General features: G+C 47.5%; 2 protein-coding genes across 2 annotated transcripts; one reads left to right on the forward strand and one right to left on the reverse strand.

The window, feature by feature from the left end:
* Window positions 1-76: 76 nt before the first annotated feature.
* On the reverse strand, window positions 77-2,003 carry SEPMUDRAFT_147725 (DOT1-domain-containing protein). Its single transcript, XM_016904485.1, has one exon. The coding sequence runs from the start codon at window positions 1,846-1,848 to the stop codon at window positions 337-339; it is 1,512 nt and encodes a 503-aa protein (XP_016764157.1). The 5' UTR covers window positions 1,849-2,003; the 3' UTR covers window positions 77-336.
* A 13,262-nt stretch (window positions 2,004-15,265) lies between these two features.
* Window positions 15,266-16,058, forward strand: SEPMUDRAFT_154706 (DUF1264-domain-containing protein; the record flags this gene model as incomplete). Its single annotated transcript, XM_016907579.1, has 2 exons — window positions 15,266-15,435; window positions 15,503-16,058. Exons 1-2 carry the CDS (start codon window positions 15,284-15,286, stop codon window positions 16,056-16,058), a joined length of 708 nt encoding a protein of 235 aa, XP_016764158.1. The 5' UTR covers window positions 15,266-15,283.
* Between the last annotated feature and the right edge of the window lie 326 nt (window positions 16,059-16,384).

Consider the following 16,384-nt stretch of genomic DNA (forward strand, 5'->3'; position numbering starts at 1 on the left):
CTTGCTGTTGAGAGAATATGTGAGGAGGGAGATCTTTCATGGTGACAAATTGTCATCTAGACTGAGATGGGAGATGGTTCCATTCTCATGCAAGAGGTATACATACCCATGCACGAATTTAAAACTGTTCTACTCTACTCATCACTTCGCTCATACACCAATGACAATGCCAACTATACAATGCTCGCTCAAGAATGCTCACTGGGTATCTGATCCAAAGTGCCTTCCCATGCAACTCAAAGAATTCGCGCAAGCCTAGCAATCATCCTCGCCCTCATGCAACGTCCACAATCTCCACAAGTCTTCTCTATGCAATCCTGTCGAGCGCGCCCTGTCCTACAGCCCATTCGCCTTCCGAAATCTCTGCATAGGACCGGGGTCCTTCCTCGCAATATACCAATTGCCTTGCGCAGCGCCCCAACTGACGCTGTCGGAAAAGTATTCAAACTTTTGCTGGACAAACAAGTTTACCACCGAATCGATGTTGCGCGTCGACATCTTATGGCCATCTGGCACGAATGGCTTGAGACTCACTACCTGGCACCCATCTTTGAGATCCAGAAACATGCTCAGTAGGTGGCCGTTGAGGTCCGACGAGAATGCTTGGTTGTTAACCAGCACCACATCAGCCTCCTGCAGGATCCTAGGAACTTTGGGATGCTCGAGAAAGTCGCCTCGTAGAAGCTGAATCTTGCCCGCTTGGACACCCCATAGCTTGGTTCGGCCAGGGAACTCCTTCTCCTGCAACTCGGCAGCATCGCAGGGATTGGGCATCATCTCAATTCCAGTACTGTCACAGCCAACTTCCAGTGCGGCCTGCAGGACGACATTGCCGACACCAGATCCCAGGTCGACGAATTTCATCTCGTGAGTAAGTTTCGTCTTCTTGAAAATGTCGCTGCAGAATCGTGGGAGAAGCTCGCCATAGACGTTTTCACTAAATGCCTCGTATTTGCGCAAGTTGTCGACGTTCGGCGATACCGTTCGCGAGTACGTCTGCTCCAGAATTCGCCTCACCCAGTCCAGGGATAGATGGCTTTTGCTTCGAAGCACCGTCTCGATTGTACCGTCATCGATCAGCGACTTCATGAGCTTGTTGTAATCCCGAACGATTTCCACAAACTCCACAGCGTCCTCCTTTTGCCATGCGAGATTGAAGCGTCGCCGAAAGCCCGTCTCTGGGTTCGTGTACTGTGCAGCCATGTCCTCTGGCAGGTAATTCTGGCAGACGGTGTCCACAGTCTCAATGATATCCTCCATCGGCCTGTAGTCTTCCTTCTTTTCGGTCTTGGGCCACTTGAGCTGAAACTTCTCCCTTTGGCCCCTGCTAGGGTACTGAAGCTTGCACGATTCAAACTCTTCCTCGCCCCAGGGATTCTTGAAGTTCTCGGCATAGCGACCAGAGGTGGCATCTGCGCCATGCACAATAGCTAACATGGTGCCCGCCTTGAAGGAAGTGGCAGAGAGCAGCGGTCTCCTCGAGCCATGGCTGTCTAGTGAGCTGACACTGCTCTTGATGCGCTTGCGCGACACATCCGAGTCGCTCCCACCAATATCACTACTGTCGCCCTCGTCGTCGCTCCAGATGTGTCGGTCGGGAGTAGCGCTCTTCCTCTTCACTCCTCTCGCGTTGGCGACAGCTCGTTTCGCAGGGTTGGCAGGCTTCGTCCTCGTGATGGGCGTGCCGGTGGGCCTGAATCTGTTTGGATCGTGTTCCCGAACAGGCGCTGGCAGTGTAGAGCCCGTGCCCGTGGACAGCGCAGGCCTGACCGTCTGTGTGATGGGCTTGCGGACGATTGTCTTGCGGATGACAGGAGCGCCAGCGGGCTTGGGCCTGTTGAAATTCATGGCAATGCTGGTGCAAGGCTAGCGAGGGGTGTTGCAACGGTCCGGGTGCATGCTGCGAGGAACAATGCGAATAAGGTGTAAAGGATGGTGGGGTGGATAGGCCGACGACGAGCGTGGAGTGGGTGTTGTACAGTAGTGCTGGAGTAAGGTATGATGATTGATTCGTGTACAATGTCAACAAGTCGCTTTTGTCAAGTATCCATGTCTGGCAGGTCGAATTAGAACAACCAGGTTCATGTAGTGCAGGCTGCAGAGTGGACGTGTGAAGAAAGAAGACCCCCAGCTCTAGCGCTGTTTTCCCGCAGCCTTCGTGAGAATGGTGACTTTGGCCTTTCGGGACCACTTCAGGTTACGACAGCCCGGGAACCGTTTTCAACCGGCGAGAGCCGAACGGCGAAACATACATACAGTACACAGCGAATGTCAAGGGGGAGGACAATCTGAAAGGACACTCGGAATTAGTCAGCAGGTGTGAGTCATACTCAGCGCGGTGTGTGAGTTATACTCGGCGCGGATTAACGTTATTCCGGTTAACCTTACTTCCTACGAAGACTCTTCCTACAACGACTTTTCCTACGATACGATCGATATATCTTTACTAGACGAACCGATACGTATATATATACCTCTCTAATCGCTCCTACTTACTTACACTTATACTATACTGCGGTAACGTCGCAAATACGCAAGATACAGCGTAATCAAGTACTATAAACCAATTAAGTACTATAAACTACGATACGAGCGTTACGAACGATCCGAACGATAGTCTATTTATTACTAATAGTAGCGATACCAATATAGGCTCCTTACTAAACTTATCGGATCTATTTACTATATTACTATATAGATTCCGCCGTATCCGGCCCCTATAAGAGCTAGTACTAACTATTTAAGATAACGATAATACCTATAATCTAGTATAGAATAATACTAGTATACTTAATAGTATACTAGTACCGGATACTATAGAAGGAACCGAGCCGATTAGTCCGAAGCTATACTAAGGCAAGCGTACCTCTAACGCTATTATAATCGACGATACTACTATCGACGATATCGATAAGAATACCCCTATCGACGACGCTCGTAATACTATAGCCTTATTGCCTAAATACCCTACTTTATAGTAGCAGCCGGCCGCTATAGCCGTCGGCAAGGGCTATAGTAGTAAGAAAGTAAAGATATAGCTACCGTCTATCGTCTATATAGAACTGCCGGTACTACGGCTATATCCGACGTAGGCTCCGTATTTACTTCTCGCCGAGAGCCGTATACCGGCTGTCCGCGAGTTTATCGATACTATAGATCTACGCTATTACGAGTATCTGCGAACCGGTAAGGTATTCTGCAATCCGGACTATTATAAGGCTAGGCTATAGGATTACGCGTTTAGTAAAGGTTTTGCCGTCGTCTATATATCTAGTAACATTAGCCGAGCGATATATAAGTATATTTACTATAGAATTACTACTAAGAACACCGACGGCTTTAACGACTATATAGGTAATAATAGCGACGACGAATTACTTACTCTACGCGTTCGTAACGCTAGAAACGTATAGTAGAGGGGCTGCGGCTAGAACTGCCGACTAAGTTATATACAAGTAAGGCAAGGCGCGGTAATCAAACAATAGTAGCTAACTATTAATTTACTCGACTACTTGTACGAATTAGCGCCGAATCCGTCCGTTTATACCGTTTACGAGATACGTATACCTAGTTTCGGTAAGGCAATCGCGTAGGCCGCGTAGTATCGACTTACGAACGAATTATATAGTACTACGTACCGATAGCTATTATTATATAAACTCAAGCTCAATTATAAGCGCTACTATAACCTAGCTAAGGGTAATACCTTCTACGGCTCTAGCGACGCCGATACGGTTATTAACGCGCTGCTTAGTATTCTCGTTATATTTAGGTTCGAGTATAAAGGCCGTTAGTCGTTTACTACTAATAAATAGACTAGTAGTACTATACGGGTATTACTTAAGCAGCTTGTTTACTAGTAGCTACGTATAGCGCGCTTTACTACGCGATTCGTACCGGACTATAGCTTCTAGATAGACGCTACGTTTAGTACCAATCGTACCGGCCTGTTACTAGGGGTATTTATAGGGATTACTAACACCGGACGGTTATTTCTAATGTGTTATTTACTAATAAAGTTAGAGAGTAAGGATAATTAGCTGTTTATACTACTTGTCGTATTTAATAACTATCTACGTAACTATCGGCTTAATAAAGTAATTGTCTTAGATACTAGGGCCGGCCTAATTGCGGCTATTCCGGAGTTACTATTTCAGCGCTATATTTAGCAATTCTATTAATAGTACGTAGCTTAAAACCTTTATAAGCGTATCGACAAGAGGGCCGTATACGTAGTACGTACCGAGGCCGCCGACAGTAAGGTACGCTAGGCTACTATCGTAGCTACTAACGACGTACCTACTAACGACGAACCGACTATACCGACCGAATCTACTACGCTAAGACATATACGAGCTCGTAAACCTAGCTATACCGCCGAGTAGAAGACAGAGCTAAAAGCGCTTATATAGCCGTAGCTACAAGCGGATATAGCCGAGGTAGTAGACGAGCTCGAATCCGCTATTATTAACGGACTTATAGCCGATAACGCCGAGTACTTCCGTAGTACGTACGTTACTATCAAGCAACGACTGCTTATATATTATATTAAGTACTTACCGAACAATAGGGTACGCTTAATACAACGCATAGAAGGTAGTAATCGTAGTATTAAGGGCTATTTACTACCGTACAGTCCGTACTTATTACTAGAATAGTCTAAATAGTATACCGAAGGTATTAAGCAGTATCTAGATAAGCTGTTTAATAAATTAGAGCGTCTAGAAGAAAGTATATATATTAGTTTACCGTTATAGGCCGTATTAGCTAATAACCTCGGTTACTTTACGTATCTTAACGGCTAATATACTATATAGACAATCGATCGACTACTAGCTTTATAGTACGACGCTCTCGGTATAAAACGTACGGTAGACAAGGCTAATCATACGCGCTCGGTAGTAACGGTAGAGCTATATCTAGTACGCGATTACTATACGGAATACGGGGAAGTTAAACAATATAGATTGCCGTATAGCTATATACTATTACCTATAGTAATTAAGCGGAAGGCAATTGCTCGTAGTATACTATACCCCCGTTACTTTGCGAGCAATCGTTCCGTTTATACTAGTAACGCCGTATAGTAGATACTAAAATAGCAGAATTAATACGACGCCGCAACGGATAGACTATAGGAAGCATTACCGTAATGCACAGACAGTTATAATCGTATACAGGCTTCTATACTACGCTAGTTAAGTTACTTACTATTACTACGGGCTACGGACTATAATACCTACGTAGACAAGCTCGAAGCGTTCGAAGCCGTCTATTTAAGCGGCCTACAGGCTACTTAAAGCGACCGTTCTAAGCCGGAGGAAGTACTATTTATAGTACCTACGAAGCCGGCTTAGTACCTACCGCTGCCGAGGCTACCGAAGCGGGGTAATAAGACGACTAATAGGCTTATAACGAGCGCGGAGGTAGCTAGTAAAGATATAGAATCAGCCGAGAAGGCTACTACTATTATATTACGCGCCGAATTCGCGGCTTAGCAACGCGCTATTAACGTACTATAGACAGTCGAACATAACGAGATAGCCGAACGTAACGAGACAGCCGAGGTTAATACTAAGCTAGCGGCGCGTAGCCGTAGACGTAGGCGTAGGCGTAGGCGTAGACGCAGCTATAGGCGTAGTGTTATACGTAGTATTATATAGCAATCTGACGACTTGGCGTTAGGTAACGGTCGTATAGTTCAATCTAACGACTTAGCGTTAGGTAACGGTCGTATAGTTAAGAGTAAAGCGGCTAGGGGTCGTTAAACGCGCAATATAGAGCGTAAAGTAGTAGATTATACTGTCTTAAATAGTGCTTCGCGTAGGTAGTTAATATATATATATTAGAAGCAGTAAGTAATATTTAACCGGAGAAATAGTTGATCCGCGCCGAGGCTTACTAAGCTTCCGAGTGTCCTTTTAGATTGTCCTCCCCCTTAATATTCGCTAGTATATATAGACGGCGATCGTGTTCTATAATAGTTCTGTAAGCGTAAGGGTATACGTAACAGAGGTCTAAGGTATAAAAGGTATAAACAATATACGGCTTGCTAACTAAGGCATAATAACTCTACCCTTCCTTCCTAGAGGAGGGCCCTCGCTATATATACAAGCTATTCTATTATCTACTCCTCGCTACCGGCACCGCCTCCTCTTAGGTAGCAGCCGATAACCGGTTCCCTTAGGAACCCTCTTAATTTAGAACGTCTCCGATCGGTAGGGTATCCCTTCTATACCGGATCGCCGGGGGTCCGCGAGGGCTTCCCGTCCCGCGCGGTACGCCCCGCCCGCCTCGCCGGGGGTTCGCTAGGGCTTCTCTGCCCTAGCGTATTACAGACGCCCCCTCTTAGGGCTGATATCCCTAGTAGCGACAGGTTATTAGTCCCCTACGTATTCGCCCTACGAACGGGGGTAGACGTCTGCTCTTATCTAGGTACCGCGTAGAGCTAGCGTATACCTGCGGAATGTCTATACCTTAGTATTAGTAAACATTGTATACAAATTCCCTCTTATGTTCGCACTGTTGTAAAGCGTCGCTAAGAATATTTGCTTATAGTCGCGTCGCGAATTCTGTAGGTAGTAGTCGGGAGTACGCGGTAGTGTCGCTATAGAGATAGAATATTTCAATAGGTTCGTCGCGCGTTCTGCGATCCTCTTATTCCTTTCCTATTAACAACCTACTACGTACTAACATCCTTACCCGCCTGCAGCTCTATTACTACTACCGTATCTAGATAGCTATACTTCTACTTCTCGTTCTTCGTTTACTCTTTATAGCCCCGCCTCGTCCCTTAGTTTCCCTCGCCGGCTCCGCCGCTTTATTAGGCCCTTCCGACTATTATAGCGTTTACCCGGGGGTACGTAACGATTCCTTTCTCCGCCGCGTATATAAAGGATATAGTGCCTAATAACTAGGACTATAGCTAGTCGGACGCCGACTAAGACGAAACCGGGTACGTAGCTATATACCTACGGTACGCAAAGTCGATCGCTATAGGGCGAGTGTATAATACGCCGGCATACCGTATATACGATAGCTACGCGAACAACAATAAGGCAGGATATAATAGTATAGGAAGGGTAAGTGTCCGTCCGCCTCGCTAGGGGTTCGCCTTACTAACGAGTTTGTATATAGACCGTACTAAGACTCTTAAACAAGGTAATCGCCGTCTAACGCTAGAAGGATACCTATAATAAGATCTGGAGAGAGATTACAGCTAGTTACCCGGCAAGCTCCGTAGAGGACGCACGCGCTCTCGTAGAGGGCGACGAGGAGTACTGTCGCTAGGTAGCACGCCTCTATCTTATAGCGCGAACCCTTAATAGAGAGATCTATACTATTGAGGTAGCGTACTACCGTACGGGGACTACCGTAGGTAGGCCTACTCTTGCGCTACGGTCGACCTAAGACTACTAAGGCTTGCTGCTCTTAGAGCAATTGCGTTCGCTAGGACGCTATCCCGTATAGGGACCCTTAGAACGCCTCTAAGGGTCGTTAGCGGTAAGTCTTTAATAACGCTCCCCGTTTTCGGGTACTAGCTAACCCTATCGTAGCGTCCCTCTACTACCGCGGTAGACGCCTTTAACCAGACGCGTACGAGGTTCTACTAGGTAGTGCCTACCGTAGTATTACGCCTAGACGAGGCCCCGGCGGTTCCCTGCGCATCGCCCCGTCCTTAAGCAACCCTGCTAGTACCCCCTATAGGTTAGAGTCGCCGTCGGGGTAGTCGCCCTATAGTATATTCGTCTAACGATAAGGAGCTTCTAGCTATAGTCCCGACGCTAGTAACCTCTCGTCGGCGCGGCGAGAAGGTACGCGAGGTTACCCTATCCCTAGAGCGGGGTCCCGTATTGCTAGACTTTGTTCGAGACGCCCTTCCTAGCCTACGTCGACCTAAGGCTAGTATCGTTCCTGCCTCGACTAACGATACGCCCTCTCGTCCGCGTAGCGGTCCTACGGCGACTACTCGTCCTACTGCTCGTCCGGCGGTCCCTATCCGAGACTTACTAGCGCGTACCCCGGCGGCTCGTCGCTAACTAGTAGCTCGCGAGACCCCTTACCGTTCGACGGTCGGTTATATAGTACCTCGTACGCTATATAGTAGTTATACTTTGAATACTGTATACTCTCTATTACCTAGCTATATAGCTAGGTACGATTTTAATACCCTAGAGGGGATCGCCGCGGCTACCTTAGACCGGGTACTATATCTACGCCGGATACCTAGCCGTCCTGCTCCGATATTACTATTATCGCGCTTAACCCGGGGAACTCCCCGATTATCCTGCTATAGCGGTCGCCCTATTAAGAACCCTTAGCTAACACGTCGGTTCGATAATAGATACGACGAGGAGGATATTAGCGATAACTAGGAGATAGAGGACGCGCCGCTACTAGAGGTAGAGCCCCTATAGGATAAGGACCTCCTTATAACGGGCGCCCTCCGAAGTAAATCCCTAGCGCCTGTAGTACTATCGGTTACCGTCGCGCCGCCCGTTCTAGCCTCTCCTCGCGTCTCTAGGGCGCCGTTATTTCGAGGCTTCTCGCCCTTGCCTACGGAACGCAAGGCTTCTCGAAGCCTATTATACCTAGTATTATATCCGGCGATTCCCTTTCGCTTTACTAACCCTCTTTCTCGAGAGTCTGCCTGCGCCTCTCCCTTAGCGACTATACTACTGTCGCGTCCGTTACCTCCTACCGCCTTTAGAACCGCGCCGTCGTCGCCGGCTCGTCGGCAATTAAGCCCGACGGCCGAAACTTACCCTAGCCCGCCTTTGTTTATATTGCCTCGCTACGAGGTTAAGTCCTCTTTCGACCCGGAGGAGTAGGGTCGGGCTATTAATATTAGCGGGGATTAGATTCCCGATATCGATCCGCGGTCGATATCGAATATAGGTTATAACGGGTTAGTAGCCGTCCTAAGGGACATTCGTCGCTTTCTTCTAGATACGGAAGTCCCGGCACTACTACGTAAGATTTATCGGTTACCTCCGTACCGGGCCCGCTAATAGGCTATAATATAGGTAGATTATAGGTTCTAGCGAGAGGAATACCTAGATAATTACGAGTTCGGAGGTCTTGTCCGGTATACGGCGCCTAAGGCCTCGGGGGGTACCCGGGACCCTACGCCGGTACTAGTAAGCGACTATACTATAGCCGAAGCGCCTTCGGCAGAGGGTAGCGTCAGGGGTTCGCGTATAAGGAGCGGGATATTTGGCATATTTAGTAGGAGGTAGCCGGGGGTCTACTAGGGTTATAATAGTTTGTCTTATACTATATACTTTTCTTTTGTCTACTACTCGCTCCCTTAGGGGATACCTACGATAATCTCTACTTATCTAGTAGCTTATTTATGTTTTCGAAGTTGTCCTTAGGTTCCTAAGTGTCAAAGTCCTTATCGTACCCTTTCTACCTAAGTCGGTATTCTGTCTCCCCCTTCCTTTTCCTTTCGTCTACTATCTTGTCTACTTTCTATACCTCGGTACTATCGGCGGCGATATCGGAGGACGCTACGTTCGCTAGCGGAGCGCCGGGCCTTTTATAGAAGGGTCGTAGGAGGGAGATATAGAATACCGGGTATATACGGTAGGTGTTTAGTAGGATTAGCCGGTATGCCTACTAGCTGTCGCCGACTACCTTGTTAACCCGGAATAGGCCTAGGAATTTGAGGGATAGCTTCTTGCTAAGCTAAGTCAGTTTTAAGTTCTTTATACTTAGGAGTACTAGATCTCCCTTAGCGAACGTCTATAGAGTGTAGTAGTCGTTATACTAGCGCTACTATCGCTTCTACGCTTGTTATATACGAGTCGCCGCTTCCGCTCGTACCCGTTCTAGTAGCTAGACTTTGTCCGATACTACCGGCGCCTCCTCTTTATAGTAGACGTCTACGTCTAACGCGGACTACCGGGGATGTTTCCTATATACTATTATAAACGGCGTCTCGCCGGTAGTCGCGTGTACCGTATTGTTGTATACGAATTCCGTATATAGTAGGAAGGACGCCTAGTTGTCCTATCTATTAGACGTAAATATCCGAAGGTAAGCTTCTATCGTCTAATTCTAGCGTTCCGTCTGCCCGTCTGTTTAGGAATAGTACGCGGTACTTAGCCGTCGTTTTATCTAGTATTAGTAACAAATCTCGGTCTAGAATACCGAGGTAAAGAGCGTACCTTAGTCGCTAACGATTCCCTTAGAGAGCCCGAATTTAGTATCTATATACGTTATAAACACTTTAGCAAAGTCCCTTACCGTCTACGTTTCTTAGGCCGGAATGTACAATAACATCTTCGATAGCCTGTCGACAATAACTAGTATAGAGTCGTACGTTACCCTACGGTGCTTCGCCGGGGGTAACTTAGTAATAAAATCTAAAGAGATCTCCTCCTATATATTTCCTAGTACCGGAAGCGATTTCAGCTCCCCTAATAGTATCGTCCTAGGTACCTTAGCCTTTTGGTATATATCGTATATCTTATAGTATTCTCTTATATCCTATCGGAGCTCCGGCTAATATAACGAGCGGTAGACCAACTTTAGCGTCTTATCTTTGCCGAAGTATCTAGCGAGGGCGGAGTCGTAGAAGTTAGCTATAATTTCTGCTCGGACGGCTAGCTTATTTAGGACGTAAAGCCTCCCTTAGTACTGTAGTAGGTTCTTATTATCGAACATCTAGGGGTCTAGCTTACTATAGCGGGTTCGCCGGACATCCTTCTACTCGTTCCTTTTATAGGCAACGAACTCGTCCCGTTGCTATAGCGAGGCTACGAGACTTCTAAAGAGTTGCCCTACGTTACCGCTTATAGTCTAGCTCGCGAGTAGGACCCTTACTGTTAAGCGTAGTACGTAGTATATACATTTACTAGTACTAGCGACCGGAGTTATATCGCGTAACGGCGCCGGGGGTTCGCTAGGCGTATCCGAAATTTCGGTCGTAGACTCCTCGCTACTTGCTATACTAACCTTACCGTTACGGATTCGTATAGCTATTACCGTAATACCTAGGTCGGCTAATTTAAGCTTATACTAGAGGGTTAGCAGTAATTAATTAACCGCGTCGTTCTCGGTCTAATAGTCTGCTCGTCTCGAGGGGCTATCTACTAGGTTAGTCTTCCCCGGCCGGTAGTATATCTCGAAGTCGAATTGGCCTAGATATACCGCCTATCGGGCTTGTTGCCCGTTTAGCTTCTATACTATCTAAATACCCCTTAGGTTATTATAATCGGTATATACCTATAGCGGGGTATATACGTCTACGAAGAAGTGTCTCTAGACCTTAAAGCTATAGACGACCGCGAGGAGCTCTTAGTCGTACGTTTCGTAGTTTCGCTCCGCCGGCGACATCTTTCTTAACATAAAGGCGATAGGGTGCTACCGGTCGTTATAGAGCTACGTTAGGATCCCGTATAGGCCGTAGTCGGACGCGTCGGTTTCTAGTCGTAGGGGCTTCGCCGGGTCGTAGTAGCGGAGTATAGGGGCGGAGGTAAACATCTGTTTTAATACCTGAAACGCCGCCTCTCCGGCCTCCGTCTACTGAAATTCGCCTTTCTTTAGGAGGTTAGTTATCGGGGCTATTACCTTCGCGTACCCGGCTATAAAACGGCGGTAGAAGTTAGCGAACCTAAGGAATAACTGCAGTTCCCTTAGGTTAGTCGGCGAGGGCTACTTAGTAATAGTAGCGACCTTCTCGGGGTCGGTATATACGCCCTCGCAGTTTATTCGGAATCTAAGGAACGATACCTCGCTTTGCGCAAAGGTACACTTCTTTAGGTTAACGAACAATTCAGCCTATTCTAGTCTAGCGAGTACCCGGCGAACCGCCTCCTAGTACTTTTCGATATTATCGTAGTAGGTATAGATAAGGATGTTATCTAGGTATACTACTAGGATGTTATCGAGTAGCCCGGCGAGGGCCTAGTTAACGTACGCCTGAAATGTAGCTAGGGCGTTAGTTAGCCTAAAGGGTATTACCTTATACTCGAAGTGCCTATATCGCGTTCTGAAAGCGGTCTTCTATTTGTCGCCTTCGCGGATACGGATTCGGTAGTACGCGTCCTTAAGATCTAGAGAGGTAAAGTACTTAGCGCTAGTAAGGCGCGTAAGGCTTTCGTCGATAAGGGGAAGCGGGTATCGGTCCTTAATAGTAATCGAATTCAAGGCGCGGTAGTCGACGTATAATCGCAAGGTCCCGTCCTTCTTTAGTACGAACAGTAGCGGAGCCCCGGCGGGGCTAGTACTATATACAATCCGTCCCTACTCTAACTCCTTATAGAGGTATTCCTAGAGGACTTCTAGCTCCCGCTAGGAGAGATAGTAGAGGGATCCGAAGGGCGGTTCCTTACTATCTATTAGTTCGATAGTATAGTCGGTTGCCTTATAGGCCGGAAGGATCGCTACAGAGTCGTTGTCGAATATATAGCGATATCCTTCTAATATAGCGGGCAGGGAGACTTGTTTTGCCTTGCCTTAGTTAATCGCGTAAATCTAGAAGGTCGAGCCCTAACCTCCTCGGGGGTTCGCTAGGCGTAACTACCCTACTATATAGATAGGGGAGGAGTCTTCCTTCGATTCGCGCTTTAACCTCTTTAGGGAGACCCTCTCGAAGCTAGAGATTATAAGTCCCTATCGCTATATACCGGGACTATTCTAGATATCGATACCTAGGATCTTTAAGGAATACCGGCTAAGGAGGATAGAAGATCCGTCCTAGTCGACACTATAGGTAAGAATCTTCGTAGTTCGGGTATCTATACTAGAGTCGCTAAGTTTCAACTAGAACTCGTAGGCGCCGTAGTAGTAGGTTTCGTAGGTCGACAGCTATCTAAGTAACGGGAGTTAGGCCTCGATTCGGGGTAGGCCTATTTCTACCGCTACCTTCTAGCTAATCGTAGTTACCTAGGCGTACGTATCGAGGGCGACCCGTATAGGTTTTATACCTTCGCTAGTAATAACAGTTCCTACTGTTTCGACAATGTCCCTAGATTTAATAGGTCGGGGCTCCGTCGCGTTCTAAGTGTTCGCGACGAGCCTAATTAGTTTTTTAGCTAGATAGGGGTCTAGTTAGGATTACCGCGCTTTAACGGGCAGTCTAGGCGAATGTAACCTATCTTGCTGTACTTATAGTACTTTAGTCCTAAGTAATCCCCTTTGTCTAGGGCGGCTTTTGTAGTAGCGCCCGATTTCGGGGCTTCAGCCGCGTTAGTACGCGGTTCCCTAGTATCTTCCCGGCGATCTCGATCTTTGGATTTTGGCTTATTGCTACTAGTCCGCCCTTTACCGCCTTAGGTCCTCGGGTAGTTCTTCTTAATCTAGGTCGCTAGGTTAACTAACTCGTCCTATATTTTAGGGATAGAATTGTAATCGACGATCCGTCGGCGGGTCTCCGGGTATAACCGGGCGAAGAACTAGTATAGCTATTGTTCTAGAGTATACTGTTCTAGCTATACCTCGAGAGTCTCTAGGTATATTAGGAACTCCCTTAGAGACTAGTTAGTACGTTGTTTAGCGGACATATAGTCTAGATAAGCCTAAAGCAGTCGAGCGTTAGGATCGTCTAGGAGGTTAAGTAGGAACTGCTTAAAGTTATCCTAAGTCGTATCCTTACGCTCGGCCTCGGTTATCCGCTACTAGTATATATACTAGCGGTCCCTCGGGATATACCCCTTAGAGAGGTACTATATTGCCTAGGTATACTTCTCGGCTTCCCGTTAGAAGGATTATAGATTCTAGAGGAATACGACTTCGTACGATATTACGAAGTCGCCGTATTCTTTTAAGGACCTCCCCTCGTATTCGCTAGGGGCTTTTACCGAGCGTTTAGGAGGAGGGGTAATATCGGTTTCTATAGTATACCGCTTATAACTACGGCTACTCTAGAGGTCGGCTACTTCTTAAATTAGTAGTAGATATTCCTTTTCCGTCTATAGGCGGGTAATATCTTTCTAAAGGTCGCTTAGCTCCTCGCGTTCGATAATAATTTCTAGCTCGGAATCGTTCGCGTCTTCTAGCTAGATACTAGTAAGAGCTTCTATAGATTCCTTCTAGTCGAGCAGTTCCTAAACTTATCCTACTTCGATATCCGTAGAGGAAGATTGTTTAGTAGAGGCCTGTTCTAGTATAGAGGGGTTCCCCGGCGAGTCGCTAGGATTCTGTCTAGTAGAACGTCCTCCTACTATTATTCGGACCTTTCCCTTATAGTTAAGGTACGAGAGTTATTATATAATAGTTCTGTAAGTGTAAGGGTATACGTAACAGAGGTCTAAGGTATAAAAGGTATAAACAATATACGGCTTACTAACTAAGGTATAATAACTCTGCCCTTCCTTCCTAGAGGAGGGCCCTCGCTATATATACAAGCTATTCTATTGTCTACTCCTCGCTACCGGTACCGCCTCCTCTTAGGCAGTAGCCGATAACCGGTTCCCTTAGGAACCCTCTTAATTTAGAACGTCTCCGATTAGTAGGGTATCCCTTCTATACCGGATCGCCGGGGGTCCGCGAGGGCTTCCCGTCCCGCGCGGCACGCCCCGCCCGCCTCGCCGGGGGTTCGCTAGGGCTTCTCTGCCCTAGCGTATTATATGTTCCTATATTAGTACAGACTATCGCTTTCAATACCCTCTTTGTCACTACACGACATATATTCTCGTGCTCATCACAGTCTTACCGCCTGTACATATCAAATGCACGTACCTAATGTATTAATGAATACCTCAGGTACCTGACTATAAGGTAAGGTAGGGGAGCATGTGCGGGAGCAGAGCCAGGGCAGACTCCAGAGCCTGGGAACGCGTCCAATCACGCCACGCACATACAGCTACCTCCGAAGTGAAATCCGGTACGCGTAGCACGTGGGTATGGAGTAGAAGTACCAGGAATATGCCATTCGTGTGTGGCTGTGGACCTTTGGTAGATCATGGCCGTCTGCAGAGCACTAGGAGGTAGCAAATGCTTCGTAGTCCCCTTCCTCCGGGCACTCGCTGTATGGGCTCGGGCTTCATCTCTGACAACTTGAAGCCTTCAGTCAATGTTCCTACTCGGGCAATCGCCTACCACTGAACGAGCTACCTTTTCTCCAGCTCGTCACCAATAAATGCACTCTGAGCACATGGTGACATCATGCTCAGTGCGATGTTGGAAGAGGTCAGAGGTATATACAATATAAAAGGGAAAGTACATGTACCTTTTGTTCCTGCTTCTCATTCACAACCAAGTCTTTGAATATCTGATACCTACCTGGTTGATTACAACAGTCTGAGTGAAGTCTGCTACCAGATCGAGGACCATCATGGCATCCCATCAGAAATTCGAAACCCCGGACCACTTGCCAGTGACAAACCAGGCAATTGGAGAGCCCCAGTCGATGAAAGAGAAAATTCTTGAGACGGGTGCTTCTATGGTGCAGAGCTTCGACCCTCCCAAGCGTCTCTGTGCTCATCTGTAGGTCTCCCCGTGGATAAGGTACCCAAGCAACAAGCATGGCAACGCTCACATACATGCACCTCAGCAACGCCTTCCACGTCTACGTCAACGAGCCCACTCGGACCTCGGAAGCCAATCATTACTGTGCTCATGTCAACGAAGATGTTCGACAGTGCATTCTCTACGACTCCCCGGGGCCGAATGCAAGACTGATTGGCGTAGAGTACATGGTCTCGCCACGTGTCTACCACACCCTTGATGCAGAGGAGAGGAAGCTCTGGCATTCGCATGTCTTCGAGGTCAAATCGGGCATGCTCATCATGCCGGCGCCTGCAGGAATGCCTCTGGGTGTGTGGGAAAAGGCAGAGAATGCGGAGATGGAGGAGGTCGTCCATCTCTATGGCAAAGTCTTCCAGCTGTGGCAAGTGGACAGAGGTGACAAGCTTCCTCTCGGTATGCCAGAGTTGATGACCAGCTTCACGAGCCATGACCAGACGGAGATTGATAGACTCGTGGGAGATCGCGATCGAAGATTTGGAGTGGATTACAAGAAGAAAGCGGCTGGAAGAGCTTACATCGACGAGCCAGAGGTTCATCCCGATGCCGATGACCTATGGAAGAAGCAACAGAAGGCACAATGATCAACCTCTCTTGTCACCGAAGCCACTGATGCCATCCAGTTCATGGGACAAGATGGCAAACTCGGTTTCCGAGTACGACATGGTGCTTACATCACAAAGTCGCGCTAGCGGATGTTAGCATCTTGATCGCGATCTGTGCTACTCCCTGTCAGGTTGTGCCTCACAAAATGTAGCATTAGACAGGAGCGTACAAGACAATCGATCCTTGATTCCTTCGTGCTGACAGAAGCATGCTCGAAGGTGTTGCCTTTTGAGGAATGACTGCCACGTTCAGCGACTCGTACGACTGGAAGTAGAGCTGAAGATGAGCTGGTAGTTTATTAGAA

This window comes from Sphaerulina musiva, assembly GCF_000320565.1.
Source record: "Sphaerulina musiva SO2202 unplaced genomic scaffold SEPMUscaffold_2, whole genome shotgun sequence".
NCBI classification, from domain to species: Eukaryota; Fungi; Ascomycota; class Dothideomycetes; order Mycosphaerellales; family Mycosphaerellaceae; genus Sphaerulina; species Sphaerulina musiva.